At 44.7% G+C, this 20,754-nt stretch overlaps 1 protein-coding gene and 2 pseudogenes across 1 annotated transcript in view; all 3 read left to right on the forward strand.

Moving 5' to 3' along the window:
* Window positions 1-25: 25 nt before the first annotated feature.
* GLUD1 (glutamate dehydrogenase 1) overlaps window positions 26-20,754 on the forward strand; it is a 29,371-nt gene continuing 8,642 nt past the window's right edge. Inside the window, exons 1-7 of the mRNA XM_077946423.1 lie at window positions 26-317; window positions 4,996-5,051; window positions 7,457-7,566; window positions 10,811-10,905; window positions 17,411-17,548; window positions 17,637-17,774; window positions 18,108-18,279. Coding sequence (XP_077802549.1) covers window positions 4,996-5,051; window positions 7,457-7,566; window positions 10,811-10,905; window positions 17,411-17,548; window positions 17,637-17,774; window positions 18,108-18,209 — 639 coding nt within the window. The 5' untranslated portion in view covers window positions 26-317 and the 3' untranslated portion in view covers window positions 18,210-18,279. The remainder of the gene's footprint in view (window positions 318-4,995; window positions 5,052-7,456; window positions 7,567-10,810; window positions 10,906-17,410; window positions 17,549-17,636; window positions 17,775-18,107; window positions 18,280-20,754) is intronic.
* LOC695569 (dual specificity protein phosphatase 8 pseudogene) lies at window positions 1,249-3,134 on the forward strand (annotated as a pseudogene).
* Window positions 3,900-4,770, forward strand: LOC144331041 (uncharacterized; annotated as a pseudogene).

Below are 20,754 nucleotides of genomic sequence, written 5' to 3' on the forward strand. Positions count from 1 at the left end.
AGAGACCGGCGCCTGGACGGCTTTCAGTGGAGAGCTGGAAGAAAGACTCGTCAACAGCTGAGTGCGGGCGTAGGCGCCGTCTGCGCGGTGCGTTCCACCGGGTCCGCATCCCTCACGATTCCGCCCCATCCCGCCCTTGGAACCCGCTGCCTCAACTCCCGCGGTGGGACTCCGGAGCAACGTACACCGTGCTCGCCTTAGTCCTTCCGAAAGGCCAGGGCAGCTGTGCGGCCTGGCGCGGGTTACTTGGTGCGGTGCAAAAAGCCAGAAGGAGACACATTTGGTCCTGGCCACCCCGGAGTCACCCAAACCAAAAGGTAAAAGAAACATAAAAAAGCCTTCTGGAAAGTGTAAAAAAAAATTAACTGCAGAGTGATTTTTGTCGTGTCAAATCATAATTACTGTTAGCAGCTTTTTTAAACGTTTTATATTCATTTTTCATGGTGTTCTAACATATGAGCTGCTTCAAGTGTTTTTGGACATAGCTTGGGTGTAAAATGTAAGAAGGGCATATTTTCAATTTGTAGCTTTCTTTTTTGAAACTTACTGAAGTTTGTTCCCCTTCTTTCTCACCCACCCCAACACATTTTTTTAAAAACCACCACCAGGTATCCGTTACAGCACTGATGTGAGTGTAGATGAAGTAAAAACTTTGGCTTCTCTGATCACATACAAGTGTGCAGTGGTTGGTAAGTGATCGCCTTTCTTATGAGAACTCTGGGGAAATGTGTTTACACATATGGTTACTGTTAAGATGCTATAGAAATATACCTTATCAGAACTGATTTTTTTTAAGTCGTACTCTTTAAGACCTGCATCATTTTTCAATTAGTCTAAATTAAAATTTAGCCTTTTTTTACGTGGGGGATTTTTTTAAATAGGAGCTAATTGCATTTTAAGTCTAGATCTTTGTTTTCAATTCCTTAACACATTCTGTAAATAAGACCAAATTATAGTAGAAGGATAGTAAATAACCTATTATCTTTTAGAAGTTGTAAAGACCACTGATTATATATGAGACCCCCGCCCCTGCCCCGGCTGCACGGGCCCCCGCCAAAGGGCCCATGGACTGCGCAGCCGAGCTGGCGCCCTGAGCGCAGCGCGGTTCCCCCGGGGCGCCCCCGAGGGGAGCGCGAACGAGGTCCGGCACCTGTGCTAGGTCACTCCCAGCGCAGGGCCACACTTGGGCCATCCGAACAGCCCCTCCTCATTTCAGGGGTCACCCTCCCCACCACCCATTGGCCCACCATGGCCGGAGACCAGCTCCCGAGGAAGGTGATGGACGCCAAGAAGCTGGCCAGCCTGCTGCGGGGCGGGCCTGGGGGGGCCTGGTCATCGATAGCCGCTCCTTACTGGAGTACAACAGCTGGCATGTGCTCAGCTCCGTCAACATCTGCTGCTCCGAGCTGGTGAAGTGGCGGCTGCAGAAGGGCAAGGTGACCACTGTGGAGTTCATCCAGCCGGCCACACGCAGCCAGGTGGAGGCCACAAAGCCACAGGACGTGGTGGTCTATGACCAGAGCACAGGGGACGCCAGCGTGCTGGCTGCATACAGCTTCCTCTCCATCCTGCTGAGCAAGCTGGACGGCTGCTTCGGGCAGCGTGGCCATCCTCGCAGGGGGCTTCGCCACCTTCTCCTCCTGCTTCCCTGGCCTCTGCCAGGGCAAGCCTGCTGCCCTGCTACCCATGAGCCTCTCCATCCCTGCCTGCCCCTGCCCAGCGTGGGCCTGACCTACATCCTGCCTCACCTCTACCTGGGCTCACCGAAAGACGTCCTGAACAAGGATCTGATGACGCAGAATGGAATAAGCTACGTCCTCAATGCCAGCAACTCCTGCCCCAAGCCTGACTTCATCTACCAGAGCCGCTGCATGCGGGTTCCCATCAACGACAACTACTATGAAAAGCTGCTGCCCTGGCTGGACAAGTCTGTCGACTTCATCTATAAACCCAAGCTGTCCAGCTGCCAAGTCATCGTCCACTGTCTGGTCGGCATCTGCCACTGTGCAACCATCGCCATCGCCTATATCATGAAGACCATGGGCATATCCGCCAACGACGCCTACAGGTTCATGAAGTACCGGCGTCCGTCCGTCTCGCCCAGCTTCAACTTCCTGGGCCAGCTGCTGGAGTAGGAGCGCAGCCTGAAGCTGCCGGCCGCCCCCCGGGACGATGAGGGCACCCCCTCAGGAACGCCGGAGCCTCCGCCCAGCCCTGCGGCCGGGGACCCCGCTGCCACGGCTGCCACCACCTACCTCAGAGAGCGCTGCCACCAGGAGTGCGTCTCCCAGGGAGGGCTGCCCGAGCGCAGGCGGGGAGCCCCCACGCCCCCAGCCACCAGCGCGCTGCAGCAGGGCCTGCGTGGCCTGCACCTCTTCTCAGACCGCCTACAGGATACCAACAGCTTCAAGCGCTCCTTCTCGCTGTACATCAAGTTAGCGAACACCCCCAGGCTGGTCCCCCGACCCCGGCGAGGCCCCGAAACTCTGGAAGCTGCACAGCCCGTCGAGGCCGCGCTGAGCCTGCCCTTGCCCAGCCGGGGCGGCCCCAGGCCCCAGTTCCCAGTCGGCTGCCCCTTCCGTCCGCGCTCCCCAGCGCACAGCCTGGGCCTGAACTTCAGCAATGAGGCCCGGCAGACTCCGCTGCACGGCCTCTAGGCCCTGTCTGCACCCAGGCTGCCCGGCCCGGGCCAGCTGGCGGGCCCCGAAGCCTGGACGCCACCGCTCGACTCCCCGGGCAAGCAGTCGCCCGACAGGCCCTGGTGCTTCAGCCCCGAGGGCGCGCAGGGAGCAGGCAGAGTGCTGTTTGCGCCCTTAGGCAGGGCGGGCGCCCCGGGACCAGGGCAGGTCGCTGCCGCCGCGGGAGGCAGCGAGGACCGAGCCCCGGACGCTCTGACCGGTTGGCCCGACGAGCTGGTCCCGGCAGTTCAAGTGCCGCAGCTGCCAGATGGAGTTAGAGGAGGGCATCATGGAGGGGCGCGCGCGCGCAGCGAGGAGCTGGCTGCCCTGGGCAAGCAGGCGAGCTTCTCGGGCAGCGTGGAGGTCATCGACGTTTCCTGACCCCTCCGCTGCCCTCGGCTCCGCCGCCCGCAGCCGGGCCCGTTACAAATATTTATTATATATAATACAAAGAAAGGTAAACGGTTTCACTGTGGTTTTTATCGAGAAGTAAATATTTCTATTGTTTATTTAAGCTGTTCATTCTGGCAATGATTTGGCAACAGTGTAGGTGATCCTCGAGCTCTATTTTTACTGTCTGGTATTTAAACTGAAACACACGTTTCTAAGCAATACAAGGCCACCTTCAGTCGCAAGCTGGGTGCCAGGCCTGGGGCCCCTCCCAGTTCCCCCGCCCCTGGAAACACTGCTGATATTTGCATAGGCTGCCGAGCTTTCGTGCACTTTTTACACAAGAACAAGGTAAAAAAAGGAAAAAAAAAAAACACACAAAAACGTATTTGCCACAAACTGAGCCGCAGATCCCCCCTTCTTCCGCCACCCACTTCCCCTGCTCTCTCCTTTGGGGCTCTGCACCAAAGCCATAGGTTGGGGAAGCAGGAACTGGTGTGCCCCAGAGAGATGCGACCAGCCCTCTACCAGCTCCAAGCACCAAATCTTGATGGCAGGGAGGGCACCCCGCTGCCCGTTGCTCCAGAGCTGTTCCCTCTTGGGGAAGGACAGGCATTGGGCCCCATGGTGCCAGGGTGTTCAGAGGGGCTGAGGTATAGAACAGAGTGTGTAGGGGTCTGGGGCAGGGGCTTCTGGAGCATCAGATGAGGTAGAGCCCAGGGGAGGATGGGGTGTTAATGCCCCCCACTCCTGCCAGAGCCCCAGTCCAGCCACTGAGTGGCTCAGAAAGGCCATTCCCAGAGGGCTGCGGCCCTCCCTTCTCCTTTGCCCATGCCCCCAGAGCTGCCTGCCGGGCAGGGCGGCACTACTGCAGGAGAGGAGCTTGTCCTCATGGGGTCAGGCAGGAGGGGCCTGGCTAGCCAGTGCTGGCTCCATTGGGCAGGGAGCCCTGGACCGCAAGGTATGAGGAGGCGGTGGGCTTAGGGTCCTATTCCAGGTCTGTCCCCCACCTAGCAAGGCCCCAGGCAGGACTTGGAAATCAGGTGTGCACCTGCAGGCTGAGGGGCTCCATGAGCAGGTGCTGCCTCGCACAGGGAGTTCAGGTGCCAACCAAGCCCCTGTGCTTCTGGGGTAGACCTGCTTCACTTAGGGAGCGCTGCCTCAAGGCAGATAAAGCCCGCTTGTTTGCCCCGACCCGCATGGGGGCCTCTCAGGAGAGAAACTCTTGTGCGCCCCTTTCCCAGGGCAGCTCTCTCTAGGCAGCATGCCAGCCCCCAAATGGTGGCTTTTGGGCCCAGGTGGGTCAGCCTGCTGCCCCTGCCCCATACCCTCTCGGGCCGTTGGGACCCCTGCCCTTCAGATGTCCTAGGGTCTAGGACTGAGCCAGCCACCCTGGGAAGAGGCCAGGGCCTTGGCAGGAGGGGCACCCAGGCAGGACCCAGACCTGAGTCCAGGAGCAGGGCCAGGGAGGCGCCCGCCCTGGCCCGGCCAGCCGCCCTCTCTGTGGTTTCTTCTATTTGTTCTTCTTTTCACTCACAGCCCTGTGTTCCTATCATCCCTCCTTTCAGCAAAGTCCTGTTCCCTTTCCCTCTGTCCCAACCCACTCCTGTTCCCCAACAAAATAAGCTATCATTGTTGTATTTGCAATCTATGGATTAAAGGTTGAAGTATTTATTATTATTGCTTAATTATTATTATGTAAAATATATATATATATATGAACTTGGCTAGCCAATGTTATTGAACAATTCCTGTTCAATAAAATGTTGTTTAACGTACAGTTTAGAAAACGATGGTAGGTTTATTTCTTGAACTTTCGGAAATTCAAGCTTAAAGCATCACGTTTTTCTAAAATTGTGTGGTGCTTTCTGTCATTTTACTTTTGTAAACTTTATATGGAATAGCAACCATCAGTCTTCTCTTTCAGATGTGCCATTTGGGGGTGCTAAAGCTGGTGTTAAGATCAATCCCAAGAACTATACCGTAAGTATGAAAGTGATATTTGTTTTTTGTTGTTGTTGTTTTTATTGTTTTTTTGAGACAGAGTCTTGCTCTGTCACCCAGGCTGGAGTGCAATGGTGCAGTCTCGGCTTACTGCAACCTCCGCCTCCCAGCTTCAAGCAATTCTCTTGTCTCAGCCTCCCAAGTAGCTGAGACTGCAGGCATGTGCCATCATGCCCAGCTGATTTTCATATTTTTAGTAGAAATAGAGTTTTGCCATGTTGGTCAGGCTGGTCTTGAACTACTGACCTCAGGTGATCCACCCATCTCAGACTCCCAAAGTGCTGGGATTGCAGGCATGAGCCACAATGCCCGGCCTCCTACTATTTGTTATAGGAGCTTTTGCTAAACATACAACATTTCTGAAGATACTAATCTTCGTTTGCTTGATGTTTTTGTATCTTACTATTATCTGTGTTTATATGTTCTTTGTGTACGATCTGAGTATTCTTTTCTATGATATGTAAATATTTGTCATTTATCCTTTAATTTTCAAGCAGTTTAAACCTTTCTATATATATTTTTTATCTAGAAGGCTTCTAATTTGTTTCAATAGAATATACATAATTACTTAATAGAATGCTTGCCATATCAGTATAGTTAATAGAATGTTAATAGTTACTTAATAATAGAATGCCCTATCAGTATCAGTATAGTTAAACAAAATAAGGATGACTTAAATAGGAAATAAAGTGTATTTTTCTCTACTTTCCTTTATCAGCATTTCCTCCACCATGGACAAGTTCCTATGAAATTAAACTATAAAGGCTGGGCATGGTGGCTTGTGCTTGTAATCCCAGCATTTTTGGAGGCTGAAGCGGGAGGATGGGAGCCTGGAAGTTCGAGACCACCCTGGGCAATATAGCAAGACCCCATCTCTAAAAAAAATGAAAACATTATCCAAGCGTGATATTGCATGCCTGTGGTCCCAACTACTAAGATGGGAGGATCACTTAAGCCTGGGAGGTCGAGGCTGCAGCGAGCTGTGATCGTGCCACTGCACTCTGGCCTGAGCAACAAAATTAGACCACATCTCAAGAAGAAAGAAAAGAAAGCTATTCAGATTCATTTTTAGGTAAAAAATGTCATGAAATGAATGTCGTGAAATAACCTAATATAGAAATACAGTAAGTATAGGTAACTCTAAAACTTGACTAGATTTGGCCTATCTTTCATAATAAAAGGCATTTGGGCCTTTGACGTGCCACATCCCCAGCACTACTGTGAACTTGTGCATCATTGCACGGAGCCTGTTAACATAAGTTAACATGAGTTAAACTACCTCCCTCACACTTTTACAGGAATACCTACTGATTCTGAGATGTGGCAAATCGAAGTTATGTTCAGCCTGTTAATAGCCTTCATAATTTTTATAAGGTCTTTCCTCTTCACCTAAATCTCAAACACACTTAACAATCTTGAATGGTTTCAGACTTTTTTCAGTCATATTTATCGCCCATATCTGCAATATCTCCAGCTTAATTGTATCAGAATTGACAAGTACCTAATAATTCCAAAGGTCAAAAAGTGATTCCTTGGAATACTGAAAGAAAACACAGCTTAAACTCTAGTAATTTGATTTATTTGCTTAATGCGCAAAAGCCTCATTGACCCAGGATGCAGCTAAACTGACATCTGGGCCCAGACAGCATTGAAGCCTAGGAGGTAGGCAAAGGGAGTTTTTTCTCTCACTCCTAGGCAAACCTTCAAGTTTGATGTTATTTATCTGTTATTTCCTGACTGCCCTTTCCACAGAGAGTGTCAGATTGAGGGTCAGATCTGAGCCTGAGCCCTGATCCTGTCACATGTGTGTTTAGCATCAGCTTGTAAATTTCTGCAAAACAAAACGAAAAAAAAAAAAGAGGCTGGGATTTTGATAGGAATTGCATTGAATCTATACACCAATTTGTGGAGTATTGCCGTCTTCCCTACCCTCCCCTTTCACCCAGGCTGGAGTACCAGGCAGCAGTCACTGCAACCTTGACCTCCTGGGCTCAAGCAATCCTCTCACCTCACCCTCCCAAGTAGCTAGAACCACAGGCATGCGCAACTGCGCCTGGCTAATTTTTTAATTTTCTGTAGAGACAAGGTCTCATCGTGTACCCCAGACTGGTCTCAAACTCCTGAGCTCAAGCAGTCTTCCCACCTCAGCTTCCCCAAATTCTGGGATTATAGGCATGAGCCACTGCACTCAACCAGTATTGCCATCTTAACTATATTAAGCCTTCCAATGCTGAATATGAGATGTCTTTCCATTTATTTAGGTCTCTGATTTCTTTCAATGATGTTTTGTAGTTCTCACTGTAGAATTCTTATGACTAAGTATTCTTTTTAATACTATTGTAAGTGACATTGATCTATGGTTTTCTTATGATGTCTTTGTCTAGTGTTTGTATCAGGACAATTCTAGCCTCATGGAATGAGTTGAGGAGTGTTCCTTCCTCTTCTGTTTTTGGAAAAGCTTTTGAAAGGTCAGTGTTCACTCTCTTGTGTGAGTGTAAGTATCACCTATGTAAAGCTCTGCAGGACCCTGATGTCTCCAGCCTTCTCATCCCCTTATATCTCTGTGCACCAAAATTACCCTTTCATCTCCTACTCTAGTCATATGCTGTTAGAAACGTTGCTTTTTTAAAAAAGATGAACTTCTGCCTCAGACCCATTCTCTATATAAGAATTACCTGTTAGGCCGGGCGCAGTGGCTCATGCCTGTAATCCCAGCACTTTGGGAGGCTGAGGTGGGTGGATTACCTGAGGTCAGGATTACCTGAGGTCAGCCTGGCCAACATGGTGAAACCCCATCTCTACTAAAAATAGAAAAAATTAGCCAGGCATGGTGGCAGACACCTATAATCCCAGCTACTCAGGAGGCTGAGGGAGGAGAATTGCTTGAACCTGAAAGGCGGAGGTTGCAGTGAGCTGACATCATGCCATTGTACTCCAGCCTGGGCAACAAGAGTGAAACTCCATCTCAAAAAATAAAAATTAAAAAATAAATGATGTATATGTTATTCAGGAACTACTTGTAATCTGTGCATCCCTATACATTAGTTTTGTATGGAGTAGAAAACTAATAAGCCTAATAATTAATAGACTTGTGATTTTTGTTTTGGGTGGGTGAAGCTGTTTCATGTTTAGCATGTATAGACTGCTTTTAAGAAGGATTTTATCATTATATGTTTCTGATTTACAAACTGTGCTTCAGACTTGCCACTTGCCAGAGCCTTTCTCCAGTTGGAATTGTTTTTTGTTTTTTTTGGTTTTTTTTGTTTTTCAGACAGTCTCACTCTTTCGCCAGGCTGGAGTGCAGTGGTGTGATCTCGGCTCACTGCCAACATCCACCTCCCTGGTTCAAGCAATTCTCCTGCCTCAGCCTCCCGAATAGCTGGGACTACAGGCGTACGCCACCACACCCAGCTAATTTTTGTACTTTTAGTAGAGATGGGTTTTCACCATGTCGGCCAGGATGGTCTCGATCTCTTGACCTCATGATCCGCCCACCTTGGCCTCTCAAAGTGCTGAGATTACAGGCGTGAGCCACTACGCCCAGCCAGTTTTTTGTTTTTTAAATATACTGTTTAATCAAGATGGGATCTCACTATGTTGCCCAGGCTTGTCTCAAATTCCTGGGCTCAAGCCATCCTCCTCCCTCAGCCTCCCAAAGTGCTGAGATTATAGGCATAAGCCACTGCCCTGGCCTAGTTGGAATTGTTGTTTGAGGTAACAAGCTTATTGAATCCTAAAGCAAGCATAATACCTTTGTAGATACCTGTAGAAAGATTCAGGACCAATTTGTCACTTGTACATTGGGAGAAAAGGAGTGATTAAACAAAGTTGTACTGACCTCCAGCAGAGTTATGTCACTAAAGGAATGGAAAGTGAGCAAATAGGAGCTGGAGAGCACCAGAGAGCCCTTTTATCAGTGGATGAGGCTAGAATATGGCATTAATCTTTCCAAGTGCTGTGTGGGGTTAGACTTCTCATGAAGGATAGGTTTGGGTAGGTTAGACTTCATGAGATTCTTTTTTTTAAGTCTTTTGTTGTCGTCGTTGACTTCATGAGATTTTTAAGGTGACTAAGGGAAAGGGTGCTAAGACTTAGAGTTACAGATTAGGTGGGAGGTGGAGAAGGTTAGGGTATAAAAAGCAATCCTTGACCATTTCAAAGTTGTCTTATACCAGCCCTGTATCCATTACATCACAACTTGTTCAAAGAAGTCGATTATCTAGGCCTTGGGCCCCTGAGTTAAAGAAAAAACATTACAATATACCTATTCTGTCAATGAAAAAGTAAAATTCATAGTAAGAATTGGGTACAGCCCTTAGAAAGAACTTTAATTATTTTATGGGGGGACATAATAGTTTAACCTTTTTCTTTGAGACAGGGTCTTGCTCTATCACCCAGGCTGGAGTGCAGTGGCATGATCTCGGCTCACTGCAACCTCTGCCTCCAGAGTTCAAGTGATTCTCCTGCCTTAGCCTCCTGAGTAACTGGGATTACAGGCACTTGCCACCATGCCCAGTTAATTTTTGTATTTTTAGTAGAGACAGGGTTTCACCATGTTGGTCAGGCTGGTCTCGAACTCCTGACCTCGTGATCTGGCCTCCTCACCCTCCCTAAGTGCTGGGATTACAGGCGTGAGCCACAGTGCCCAGCCTAATAGTTTAACCATTTTTAAAGTTGTGTTTTTCTTTTTGTAAAGATGAGTTTGTATTGTACAATTGAAGTAATATAGAAAGTTACAAACAATATATATATGGGGGCAGAGAGAAAGGGGAAGAGAAAGAAAATTGTAAGTGGGAACATGTTATACATGCTGTATGAAACCTGCCTTTTTCCATATGTATGTTCGTGATAATTCCAAGTAATTTACATGGATATAAGTTACCCTTTCTAATGGCTGTTTAGTACTTTGCATAGGTATACCATAGTTCATTTAATTGATGTACAAGATAATTAGGTTGTTTTTATTTTTACTATGTTTGAGAGGAGTATTTCTGCACCTTTACAGATTTGAGTGAGCATCACTTAACATGTTTTTATCAGAGATCTTACTGTAGCCGTCAGTAGTAGTGCAGTCAGTGATTCCTGTTATTGCCTGTAAGCTAATTTGTTAGCCTAACACTTTAATTTGCTACGATCTGGGGAACTGAAAGCTAAGGGCTAAAATTTTATATGTGCTGAGTGTCGAATAATAGGTCAAAGCCACGTTCTTCCACAAGTAAAATAATATGGGGCTTAACACAATTGCTTTAGCAATGTGACTCTCTCCCCTTTTTCTCTACTTGGTAAGGAGGGCTTATACCCCCACTAAGCAGCATGTTACTGTGCTGTCTCATACATGTCAACTCCCTAACCATAATAATCCTGCTTATATAGAACACAACCGTACTGTTATCTCTAATTGCTTGTTAGTGAAATGAGGTCAAGAGAAGCTAAACTGATTATCCCCTGGTCACACTCAGAAATCCTATGGAGTGGCTTATATCTGTTGTACATAGCTAACTTCCAAACATATAGCAAGTAAATGCCAGTGGGAGAAATTATTAGGTAATGTTATATGTGTCTAAGTTTCATAGTGAAACATTTAATGAATATTTCTATGACTTTGATTAGCTACCTAAATGAGATCTAAAGTTTTCTAGCCATGGTAACCTGGTTATTACAGAGACTTGCAAGGATCTTTGTGTTCGAGAAGAATTTTTCTTAAAAACTGGTGCACTGCTCTTTCCCTGTGTCCCCAGGTCCTGGCATTGATGTGCCTGCCCCAGACATGAGCACAGGTGAGCGGGAGATGTCCTGGATCGCTGATACCTATGCCAGCACCATAGGGCACTATGTGAGTACCCACCGGAAGCCCCGAGGCTTCTGCATTTGCTGTCTACAAGAATTAACAGTTTGACTGATTATATCAGAATCCCTGGGCTTTTCTCTCATTCGATCATAATCTTGATGTGCATATTATTTTATGTCTACTTGTCTGTTCTTAAATCGTAACGAACACAAATGGTGCTTTACTTATATGCTGCCCTATACTTGTCACTGGGAAAGGACACTTACTGACCAGGGCAGCCCACTCTGTATGCTAAGACACTAGAATATACATCAAGAAGCATCCAATTCTGATTTTTCCCTCAGAGGGCTTCCATTTAAAGAGGGACTAAGGCGCATAAGCAGATAAGGTATGGAAATAATGTAATACAACGGTGGAGATTATGAATTCTGAAATAAGACTTTCTAGAGGAGATATTTGGGCTAGACCTTGAAAATGGGTAGAATATGAACATTTAGAGATTTGGAGGATAAGAGGAAGAGAAACAATAGAGTTCAGATTGTCTGAAGGTAAGGCCTATTTATAAAGGTAATAGAAAGTAAGAGTGAAGGCTGGATGCAGTGGCTCGTTCTCGTAATCCCAGCACTTTGGGAGGCGAAGGCAGGTGGATCATTTGAGCCCAGGAGTTGGAGACCAGCCCAGACAACATGGGGAAACCTTGTCTCTCCAAAAAAATACAAAAATTAGCCAAGCGTGGTGGTATACACCTATAATCCCAGCTACCTGGGAGGCACGCTTGAGCCTGGAAGGTTGAGGCTTCTGTGAGCCGTGGTTGCACCACTGCACTCCAGCCTGGGCAATAGAGAGAGACCCTTTCTCAAAAAAATAAGGAAAGTAAGAATGAAGAGGTAAATGAACCAGGATGAAAACACCAAGCACCAGTGTTTGTGTTTTACGTGTAGTCCGTGGAGAAACTTTGCTGATCCTTCCTGGGGAAGAGTAGGCTGGCAGCAGTGTCCAGCTGTGCTGGCGCCAGGAGAGAACCTCCTGTGGTGTCAGCGCCTTTCCACCGAGCCCAGGAGCCAGAGGACCAGGAGAGGAGCATGTGAGGCGCGTGACAGAGAGACTCAGCAAAACTGGATTGGATATATGTGGAATTAAGGAAAGGGACCAGGTTGAGTCACAGAGAACCAGGAGAACCTGAGTCTGGGGACTGAGCAGAGGTAGTACCACAGAACTGAACATGAGAGGAGACATAACTCCTGTCCCTGAAAGGGGTGCAACCTTAAACGATGAAACATTTGAGGAATAGGAAGAGAAATGGAGTCAAAAAATACATTTATGCCTACTACATGCAGGGCCACGGGTAAGCAGGTATTCACTACAATTGGGACAAATTGCTGGAAGTTGTTTTGAAGCTATAAAAAAGAATAACAGGCCCAACCAGTCCTTTCAGTCCTTTCAAGGTAAGGTCAGAAAAGGCCTCCTAGGAGATACAGCCTTCTGGTCTGCACTCAGACGGGTGTGTGGGCATGGACTAGGGGAGGGGTAGTGGCAAGTGTTTGGAACAGAAGGAAGTACCTGAGGGAAGGTTCTGAAGTTCAGAAGCTGGGTGAACTTGGGAGGCTAAGGACTGACTATTGTGGCCAGAGCTGAGAAAGAGAAAGGTGGTATAAGAAAGGCCAGTAGAAACAAGGGTCAGGCCAGGTTACTGCTTGGTAGGTGACTGTGAGAACTTTGGTCTTTGTCCTGAAAACACAGGGAAACCAACAAAGAGCTGGTTTCAAGCAGGTGTGACTCAGTAAGTGTGCATTTGAAGACTTGAGGGCAGGAGACTACTACAGGGGCCCAGATTGCAAGGGGATATGAAGAGGGAAGCAGGGCATGAAGTATAGCCTCCAACTAAGAAAAATGGCACTGGAGAGAAGCAGAAAGAAGACAGCTTGAAAAGTGGCCGTTGCCCAAAGAAAAGGGTTTTTGTTGTCTTTTGGCATGTGTACTGGCTGAGCCACAGATTCACTGGTGCAAGAGAGAGACAATGCTGCAGAGATGCAGGGTGGTAGAGGCAGTGAAGTCCCCCAGGGGAATAAAAGCCTGGGGAATTCTTTTCATAGTGAAAAGACGGGCCTTGGAGAAGAGGAAGAATGTGGAAATGGGGACATTTCCTGAGGTGATGTCATGCTGTGGCTGGGAACATGGGCAGACCACCTGAAGTCCAACCCTGGCACCTTCACCCATCAGTTCTGTGACCTGGAAGTCTCTGTGCCTCCATTTCCTCCTATGCAAAATGACAGAAATAGTGGTACCTACTTTGTGAGACTCATATAAGGATTAGATGAATAATAATCTAATGCACTTAGAACTGTACATAGCCCTTAGTAAGTACCAGAAAATAAATATCTATAGGTATTACATCAGGTAAGTTATACAACTCCCTGAAATAAAATAGGAACAATATTAGACACTTCAAACAATTGTGGTTTCAACTGCCCCTCCCAAAAAGGACAGTTTTCTACCTGTCACCTTTTTATGCTTCCTTCCCTTAGGCCTTGATTTTAAATTTCTTATCACTTAAAGAAGGAAAATTGCTCACCAGTAGAGTTCAAGGGGCCGTGCTTCACAAGACTTTATCTTGCTGTTAGCACTGAGAATGAGCTACAAATAACAACATACTGCCCACTGGTTTGCACTATTCAGTGTAGTGTCTTGCTTAAAAACAAGACCTGCTTTGACCTCCCAAAGTGCTGGGATTACAGGCGTAAGTCACCGCGCCCAGCCGGTCTCTTGTTCTTTTTAAGCAAGATACTATGTTGAATAGTGCAAACCAGTGGACGGTATGTTATTTGTAGCTCATTCTCAGTGCTAACAGCAAAAGAAGGTCTTGTGAAGCACTATCGCTTGAACTATACTGGTGAATAGTTTTCCTTAAGTGATAAGAAATCTAAAATCAAGGCCAACAGGAAGGATTCAGTTGTTTTTGTTACTCGTTTCTAGATGTCAACTGGAATGTGCCGCCCTCTTTCTCCTAGCCCCCCCTACAAGTGCAGTGTTGGTGGGAGATTGTATTCTTCTCTGGGCTTTCAGTACCATTACATATGCTGGGGAGCCTGGCAGTTGGCGCCAGGCCTGACCCCAGACAGTATTTCCTTCAGCTCCAGCATTTACACTCTCACTGTTGAAAAGCATTTGGCACTCGGTTTGCATTTCTGTATTCATGAGTGTTAATTATTCACGAAAGCAAACTGTGGGAAAACTACTAATTCTATAAAACACTTTACTGGACTGCATTTTTCGTCCTTGCTTTCATCCTTTTTGTTGGTAATTATACAAATAATATAATTCTAATTTCTCTCTGTAAAATATTTAAACAATACAGATAAAGAACAGATCACTTTTTAACTCAGCCAGGTGTAACGTTACGGATATGCTGGAAGTTAGGGGTTTGGTGGGAAGTAAGGCATTTTATTTTGTTTACATGGATAGCAAATTGCTTCAACAGGTTTATTGAGTATTTCATACTTTTGCCACTGACTTAAAATTTTATATGAATTTTCATTTTATATTAATTGCCTATACGAAATAAGACTGTCTCTAGTTTCTCCTGCTTCACTGATGAGTTTACTCTGCAGTGTTCTGGGGCCGTGTTTATAGTATATTTGATGCCTTGGAAGGGAAACCCTCCTGAGCCCTATTCTTCTTTTTTCTAATTACACGTGTTTTTGAACAAGAATATACACACATCTTCAATTGAAAGAGGACAGAAAGATGGGTGGTGAAGACTGCTAACCCCATCTCCACTTTGCAGAGCTAACCACTGCTACCAAAGATACTCTACTCACACAGAAGCACAGGACTCACCCACACATACCTTTTTAAAAATATTTCATTAAATACTTTCGTTAGTCTACTCTTAGATGAACTTCAATATCATGTTATATTAAGTATCAAGTTATATTAAAAACTTCCTTTTTAACAAGTAGCAGAATACAACATTGAGTCTTCCCATCCAAGAAAATTGTAAAGCCTCTTCCTGTCTCAGGCACTGTTTTGGTGACATGCTCAAGTCTTATAGTAGATTTTGAGACACTCGTGAATGAGATGTGTATGTGCCTTGATTTAGTAGATCTTAAACACTTGTTGAAGGAATGATAGCTTTAGGCTGAGCTAGTTCTACTTTTGTGATGTTATTTGTACTTACTTGATGTTCAATCTCTATACTCTGTTTCTTCTGTCAGAAAATATAGTCTACTTTGCCGGGCGTGGTGCCTCACGCCTGTAATCCCAGCACTTTGGGAGGCTGAGGTGGGCGGATCACCTTTGGTCAGGAATTCAAGACCAGCCTGACCAATATGGAGAAACCCCGTGTCTACTAAAATTACAAAATTAGCTGGGCGTGGTGGCACATGCCTGCAATCCCAGCTACTCGAGCGGCTGAGGCAGGAGAATCGCTTGAACCCAGGAGGCAGAGGTTGCAGTGAGCCGAGATCGCACCATTGCACTCCAGCCTGGGCAACAAGAGCAAAACTCTGTCTCAAGAAAAGAAAATATAGTCTACTTACTGTATTTTCTAGGAACAGAAAACTGAAAAGTGAGTCTTGTCTCTATTGGTAAAAATGTACCTTAAATACATTCATACACACACTCCTAATGAGCATATTTTTAATTAAATGAGAATGTGCTTTGACTTCAATTCATTATTTTCATTCAACAGAGAAATTGGACTTGACATTTCATTCTTTCAATTACTCCCTCTTACGGGATATTTTTTTTTTTTTTTTTTTTTTAGACGGAGTCTCGCTCTGTCGCCCAGGCTGGAGTGCAGTGGCCGAATCTCAGCTCACTGCAAGCTCTGCCTCCCGGGTTTAAGCCATTCTCCTGCCTCAGCCTCCCGAGTAGCTGGGACTACAGGCGCCCACCACCTCGCCCGGCTAGTTTTTTGTATTTTTAGTAGAGACGGGGTTTCACCATGTTAGCCAGGATGGTCTCGATCTCCTGACCTCATGGTCCACCCGTCTCGGCCTCCCAAAGTGCTGGGATTACAGGCTTGAGCCACCGCGCCCGGCCTCTTACGGGATATTAATGCACGTGCCTGTGTTACTGGTAAACCCGTCAGCCAAGGGGGCATCCATGGATGCATCTCTGCTACTGGCCGTAGTGTCTTCCATGGGATTGAAAACTTCATCAGTGAAACTTCTTACATGAGCATTTTAGGAATGACATCAGGGTTTGGAGATAAAACATTTGTTATTCAGGTAAAAAAAAAAAAAAAAAAAAAATTTCCTTAATAACTGATAGACATTAAGTAAAGTTTTTAGAATTGTACTTTTAAAATTCAGTTATCTCGAATCTCTTAAATTTTAGAGTGGTGGTTTTCAGAGTAATAGATCTTTTGTTTTTTGAACCTTGGTATGATTCATGTAACTAGAACTGATTTAAGTATCTCTCAAGTACATGTGAAACTATTACCAACTATCACCAAATTCAACCAAAATATTGGTCAGTATTCAAACTTGAAATTGTATCTAGAAGGGCAAGTCTCTTAACATGATTTTCTAAGTTTTGTAAGTATATAGAAAGGTTTACACATTGACCCAAATTTGTTTGATATGGTAACATGTATTTTACTTAGGAAAATCTTAATTAAGTTGGAATTACTTTGAGATAGAAGTTGTAGCTGGGCACAGTAGCTCATGCCTGTATTCCCAGCACTTTGGGCAGCCAAGGCAGGTGGATCACTTGAGGCCAGGCGTTCGAGACCAGCCTGGCCAACATGGTGAAACCCCATCTCTACTAAAAATCGAAAAATTAGCGGGGCATGATGGCAGTGACTGTAATCCCAGCTACTCAGGAGGCTAAGGCAGGAGAATCACTTGAACCTTGGAGGCAGAGGCTGCAGTGAGCTGAGATTGTGCCATTGCACTCCAGCCCATGTGACAGAATGAGACTCGGTCTCAAAAAAAAAAAAAAAAGTTGTATTTCTCCAAATTAGTGACATCCCTTTTCACAACATGGAACATCTGATCATCAAGGTCTGAGGACCTGGTGGTATATTTAATACCACTGCCATTTATTGATTGATTGATTCAGATGCAGTCTCGCTCTGTCCAAGCTGGAGTGCAGTGACGCGATCTCGGCTCACTGCAACTTCAATCTCCCAGGTTCAAGCGATTCTCCTGCCTCATCCTCCCAAGTAGCTGGGATTACAGGCATGGGTCACCACACCTGACTAATTTTCGTATTTTTAGTAGAAACGGGGTTTCACCATGTTGGCTGTGGCTGGTCTCGAACACCTAACCTCAAATGATCCACCTGCCTCAGCCTCCCAAAGTACTGGGATTACAAGCGTGAGCCACCATGCCCAGTCATCATATTCTTAAACAGAGAATTTTATTGTTGAAGAGAAACTAGTTAGTACATTGTGGTTTTGTTTTTTGGTTTTTTTTTTTTGGCAAAAGAATTTTGAGAATTGCTTCTAAATGAACAGAATGTGGATTTACATTGATCAAAATATGACTCTTGTTGTCTATACCAGGACTTTAATTTTTGTGTCATGGATAATTGTTCTTTACAGGGATTTGGTAACGTGGGCCAACACTCTATGAGATATTTACATCGTTTTGGTGCTAAATGTATTGCTGTTGGTGAGTCTGATGGGAGTATATGGAATCCAGATGGTATTGACCCAAAGGAACTGGAAGACTTCAAATTGGTATTAATACATTTTTATGGCATAGACACTAAATATAAACATTTAAACTCTGGTGCAGCTATTAATTGTGATTTTCAATCAATGGCAGCAACATGGGTCCATTCTGGGCTTCCCCAAGGCAAAGCCCTATGAAGGAAACATCTTGGAGGCCGACTGTGACATACTGATCCCAGCTGCCAGTGAGAAGCAGTTGACCAAATCCAACGCACCCAGAGTCAAAGCCAAGGTGACAACATTATAGAAACTGGAACCAATATTATCAATGTGAATGACATTAGGGGGATCATAGAAGAGTCTGATTGAATTTTCTTTTTAGCAGCTTTATTGGCATATATTGCACATTCCGTACAGTTCCCCCATTTAAAGTATGTAATTTAATGAATTTTAGCTCCCTGCACAGAGTTGTGCAACCATTACCAAAAAAACGCATCTGCCTGACACTCCTGTTAAAAAGAAAAAAAAACCTAGATAAATAGAAAAGTGAAAGGTAGTTTTATACACTTTGCAGAGCAAAATAACCTCTATTTAATTTTAACTGAAACTGTGCTTCTCTCCACAGGCCCTTGTTCATATATGCACATCTCTTGCCCTCAGTGGAGGGGATTTGACGGTGTTGTTGTCATTTCTCTATGTTCCTGACTCTCTTGCGGATCATTGCTGAAGGTGCCAATGGGCCAACAACTCCAGAAGCGGACAAGATCTTCCTGGAGAGAAACATTAATGTTATTCCAGTAGGTCATCTATATTTATTAGGCTTTATATGTACTTAGAATCATAATTGTCTTTTGCAGGGAATTTGGAGGAAGAGAGGAATTATTAGTCTCCCAAGCTCTAGTGAATTCATCTTTATTTCATTTTTCAGAAAATATAGTAGAAGCATGGTTAATTCTAAGCCTGTCACTTTTCACTGTGATCTAAACATTTATTCCAATTTCAGGCTGTTTACTGAATGTCTTTAGCCTTCTAAGAGTCTGGTTATAGAAATGTGTGCTGTGTTAGAAACACTATTCTAACTTAAGTTCTAAGATTTTCTGTATGATTCCTAACCTTATGCATTTCAAGTGCCCCTTCCAGCTTTACTCAGAAAACTAATATGAGGCACACATGCTCAGGTTTTTTAGCAGGTACGCATGAGTCTACACCAAAAAGTTATTAGAAATTAGTGTGGGCTTGGGATGCATTTTAAAGAACCCCCTTTACTGAAAGCGCTTAAGACATTTAACGTAACTGAAATGGGCTACCCTTAGGTAATAGGAGAAAGAATCCTGTCTTCTGAGAGGCCCTGTGGACGGTCCAATCCAATTGGTTGGTGGGCAAGCCATTTAGTCTGAGAACTTCTGGTAGAGAAGAGGCTCTAACCAAAGATTATTAACATTCATTGATTAATAAGCCAAACAATGATCTTTTTTTCCCTAAATAGAAAAAGCGTTAGATGGAATTGGGCGGGGTGGGGAGGAGTGTTAAATTAAGTGTGAAATTCCTGACACTAGCTAAAATATATTTGTGATAGTTGAAGTTCAGTCTACCTTGGTATTGAAGTTAAGGTCTTAGGTTCATTTTAAGCTTTTACTAAAACCATCATCTTCTAATTTCTTTGGTGTCTTATTTTTGTGTATAGGATCTCTACTTGAATGCTGGAGGAGTGACAGTATCTTACTTTGAGTGACTGAATAATCTAAATCATGTCAGCTATGGCTGTTTGACCTTCAAATATGAAAGGGATTCTAACTACCACTTGCTCAGTGAATGTTGATAATCTTGTTCTCCAAAACTCATCTTTTTTTTTTTTTTTTTAATAGAGCAGGAGTGAAAGTTTATTAAAAAACTTTTTTTTAATTATACTTTATGTTCTAGGGTACCTGTGCACAATGTGCAGGTTTGTTACAAATGTATACATGTGCCATGTTGGTGTGCTGCACCCATTAACCCGTCATTTACATTAGGTATATCTCCTAATGCTATCCCTCCCCCGTACCCCCACCTCACAATAGGCCCTGGTGTGTGATGTTCCCCTTCCTGTGTCCAAGTGGTCTTATTGTTCAATTCCTACCTATGAGAGAGAACATACGGTGTTTGGTTTTCTGTTCTTGCGATAGTTTGCTGAGAATGATGGTTTCCAGCTGCATCCATGTCCCTGCAAAGGACAGGAATTCATTCCTTTTTTATGGCTGCATAGTATTCCACGGTGTATATGTGCCACATTTTCTTAATCCAGTCTGTCATTGATGGACCTTTGGGTTAGTTACAAGTCTTTGCTATTGTGAATAGTGCTGCAATAAACATACGTGTGCATGTGTCTTTATAGCAGCATGATTTATAATCCTTTGGGTATGTACCCAGTAATGGGATGGCTGGGTCAAATGGTATTTCTAGTTCTAGATCCTTGAGGAATCGCCACACTGTCTTCCACAATGGTTGAACTAGTTTATAGTCCCACCAACGGTGTAAAAGTGTTCCTAATTCTCCACATCCTCTCCAGCACCTGTTGTTTCCTGACTTTTTAATGATTGCCATTCTAACTGGTGTGAGATGGTATCTCATTGTGGTTTTGATTTGCATTTCTCTGATGGCTGATCATGTGTCCATTGGCTGCATAAATGTCTTCTTTTGAGAAGTATCTGTTTATATCCTTTGCCCACTTTTTGATGGAGTTGTATGTTTTTTTTCTTGTAAATTTGTTTGAGTTCTTTGTAGGTTCTGGATATTAGCCCTTTGTCAGATGAGTAGATTGCAAAAATTTTCTCCCATTCTGTAGGTTGCCTGTTCACTCTGATGGTAGTTTCTTTTGCTGTGCAGAAGCTCTTTAGTTTAATTAGCATTGCTTTTGATGTTTTAGACATGAAGTTCTTGCCCAGGCCTATGTCCTGAATGGTATCGCCTAGGTTTACTTCTAGGGTTTTTATGGTTTTAGGTCTTAACATTTAAGTCTCTAGTCCATCTTGAATTAATTTTTGTATAAGGTGTAAGGAAGGGATCCAGTTTCAGCTTTCTACTTATGGCTAGCCAATTTTCCCAGCACCATTTATTAAATAGGGAATCCTTTCCCCATTTCTTGTTTTTGTCAGGTTTGTCAAAGATCAGATGGTTGAAGATGTATGGTATTATTTCTGAGGACTCTGTTCTGTTCCATTGGTCTATATCTCTGTTTTGGTACCAGTACCATGCTGTTTTGGTTACTGCAGCCTTGTAGTATAGTTTAAAGTCAG

The sequence above is a fragment of the Macaca mulatta genome, chromosome 9, assembly GCF_049350105.2.
Source record: "Macaca mulatta isolate MMU2019108-1 chromosome 9, T2T-MMU8v2.0, whole genome shotgun sequence".
Lineage (NCBI taxonomy): Eukaryota > Metazoa > Chordata > Mammalia > Primates > Cercopithecidae > Macaca > Macaca mulatta.